Source organism: Calliphora vicina, chromosome 3 (genome assembly GCF_958450345.1).
Source record: "Calliphora vicina chromosome 3, idCalVici1.1, whole genome shotgun sequence".
Classification (NCBI taxonomy): Eukaryota; Metazoa; Arthropoda; class Insecta; order Diptera; family Calliphoridae; genus Calliphora; species Calliphora vicina.
The window spans coordinates 79,237,447-79,240,798 of NC_088782.1; the positions used below are offsets into that span (position 1 = coordinate 79,237,447).

The 3,352-nt window shown below is 43.8% G+C and overlaps 1 protein-coding gene across 1 annotated transcript; it reads right to left on the reverse strand.

The window, feature by feature from the left end:
• Positions 1-2,752: 2,752 nt before the first annotated feature.
• On the reverse strand, positions 2,753-3,352 carry LOC135955556 (uncharacterized). Its single transcript, XM_065505907.1, has one exon. The coding sequence runs from the start codon at positions 3,350-3,352 to the stop codon at positions 2,753-2,755; it is 600 nt and encodes a 199-aa protein (XP_065361979.1).

A 3,352-nucleotide genomic window follows, 5' to 3' on the forward strand; every position in this document is an offset into this window, starting at 1 on the left:
CGGGCTCGTCACAGAAGACGCCAGAACCAACACCACAGCTCATTTTCGAACCGTCTGTATATATCCTAGTGTCATATTTGTACACGAGATTACCCATACCCCACTCACTCCTGGAGGGGATTAAGACCTTGAATACCCTATTAAAATCTGTAGATGGAGTAATATAGTCAGATGGTTGGAGAACGATCGAAGGCAACTGGCTCAAAATCCCCGCGTGCCCATATGTTCTCGATCTCCAACAGCCAGATGCTCGAAGCCTCACTGCGCTACAGGCAGAGGTGGCCATTATGTGAAGGTCTATTGGCACAAGGTGCAATATAGTGTTCAGTGCCTCTGAAGGACTAGTTCTTAGTGCGCCGGTTATACCAATGCATGCTGATCTCTGGACTTTGTATAGTTGGTCTACGACATACTTCCTTTTAGTTGCAGTCCACCATACAAGAGATCCGTAAGTAAGAATTGGACGTACTATAGCCGTATACATCCATTTAACTATGCTGGGACTAAGTCCCCATTTTCTACCAAACATCTTACGACAGGTATAATAGGTATAATATGTTGAGTATTTAGCTTCCATGACAATTTAGAGTCCAGTATAATACCTAGATATTTTGCATTATTTGAAAGGGGGATTTCGCAGTTTTTCAACCGTGGAAGTTTGAAGCTTGGAATCTTGGTCTTTGTTGTGAAAAGTACGAGTTCCGTTTTGCTTGGATTCACCCCAAGACCACTTGCCGTGGCCCAGTTATCGAGCAACCCTAAAGCAGTGGACATAATATCACTGATCACGTCTGGAAACCGATCTGATACGAGTATCACCACATCGTCCGCATAAGCGACAACTTTTATCCCTTTTCTGTCTAGATCAATAAGAATCGAGTTAATAACGATAAGCCACAGTAGTGGAGAGATCACCCCACCCTGTGGTGTGCCTCTGCCAACTTGCTTAGACTTGACGCTATTACCAAGATTTGCTGTAACTATTCTTGATTTCAGCATGTTTACTAACCAGTTATTGATATATTCTTCAACGTCTAGGTCAGTAAGAGCTTGCTGAATTGCAAGAGTGGTAACATTATTGAAAGCACCCTCTATATCCAGAAAGGCTGCCATTGTATATTGTTTAAATTCGAGAGATCTCTCTACAACTCTTACGACCTCGTGCAGAGCTGTCTCTGTAGAGCGACCCTTAAGGTAGGCATGCTGACTATTAGAGAGCCGTGTCGTACCCTCTAGGCGATGCCTAATGTGAGCGTCAATGAGTCTTTCCAACGTTTTAAGCTGGAAAGATGAAAGACTAATTGGACGAAAGTCCTTCGCCTTCTCATGACTTCTTTTTCCAATTTTGGGAATAAAAACGACCTTAACTCTCCTCCAGTTAACCGGAACGTGATTGAGGGAGAGACAGAGCGTAAAAATTCTATGAAGCCAGGGAATGATATGCCTTTTTGCACTTTGTAGCATCTTTGGCAATATACCATCCGGCCCGGGTGACTTGAAAGGTGCGAAACTGTCAATCGCCCATGATATCCTGTCATAGGAGACGATATTGAATAGAGTCCTACCTTCCCTCTCAAAATCCGTAGCAACATCCTTACAGCCTGGGAAATGAGTATTCAGTAGGATGTCAAGTGACTCTGCTGAGGATTCAGACCAGGAGTCATCCTTCCTTTTGATATAAGTAGGATTGGATTGCCCCTTGGCTAGAATTCTACTAAGTCTTGCAGAGTCTTTTGTATTATCTATAGATTCACAGAAGCTTCTCCATGAGTTTCTTTTTGCGACTACTATAGCTTTCTTGTAGGCTTTCAATTGATCACGATATGGTTGCCATGATTTACTATTGTAGCTAATGTTAAAGGCTCAGAATTCCACCATGGAGGGAAGCTTTTCTTAGCCTTAGTGACTGGACAGGAAACTTCGAAAGCCTTGACTAAAGTTTTACTAAAGTTTTCCTCTATTTTCTCAAGACCAGTTATCGAATCTTCTACAACTGGCATATTCTTAAGTTTGTGTTTAAGGATCCCATTAAATTTGAACCAATCTGTCCTTCTTGGGTTCCTAAATTGTATTTTCTCTGTCGAGTTCTGAAGTCTAATATTGAAGAGAATCCAGTTATGGTCAGAGAACGACCTTTTTTTGGATACCCTCCACCTATCTACTGATACCTTAGACCTATCATTTATGAGTGTAATATCTAATACTTCCTCCCATCCATTATAGTTGTCCGAACTTGGAAACATGAATGTTGGCGTATTACCAGAATTACATATACTTAGTTTATTGGAATTAATGAAATTAAGTAAAGACTCACCCCTTTCATTTATTTCGCTGCTACCCCAGATTGAATGCCTGGCGTTGGCATCACAGCCCAGGATGATGTCGTCAGATGCCCCAACAGAGGACAGTAGAGCACTCACTTCAACTGGAGGAGCTGTCTTCTCATGTGCCATGTAGCTTGAGGCAATCATGAAGCTTCTGTTGCACGGTAGCTCGACCTTAGCTACTGTAAGGTCTTCTGAACTAAGCTGCGTACAAAGAAAAATGTTAATAGATTTTTTGGCAATAATACATGATCTTGGCCTACCATTGTTTCTTGCATAGAGGATATTATATGCTGAGGCCGGGAACCCCTTCACGTTCAAGTCAGAAGCCCAGGGTTCTTGCACCAGCAAAATGTCCAGGTCCTCTTCGGCTAAGAGTACCCGAAGGTTATCTGTAGCACATTTCGAGTGCTGCAGATTTATCTGCACTATTTTAAGCGCCATTGTTGGTTTTTGGGGGGGGGTTCGGAGAGCTTTATTTCTGTGAGCAGAGAGTTTGCAGCTTCAATCTCATCCGCTTCACCGCTACCCGTACCTGTAGGCCTGAACACCTTTACCTTGGCGTCCCTCACTCCGAAGAACAGCTTAAAGCCCGCCTTCTCAAGCTCGACAGAGCCCGATTCAGTGATGGCGGTGCGGATGATGGACCAGTCATCCATGTGGATGTCGGGGTTCTGTAGCTTCAGACACTCCACCAACTTATGCGCATCGGTTGCCATCTTCGGTAACCAAATACGTGCACGCGGTCTCATTGGAATTTCTTGAGCAGGGATCAGTTTAAGGCTTAAACCTTCCCATGCACCACTAATCTTTGCGATGCACTTGCTAAGAAAGTCCTTTGAGAACTCGTCCATGCATTTGATCACCCTGTAGCACCGGTGAATCTCACCAGAGTCAAAACGAGGTGCTGTACCAGTCCTATTAGCGAACACGTGTTCCATCACGAGTTCAGTTAATTTGGACTCGATAGCACCCCATTCTGTTACAACAGGATTGATGGTGCCGTCTTTCTCGGTCGCCAGAGCCAT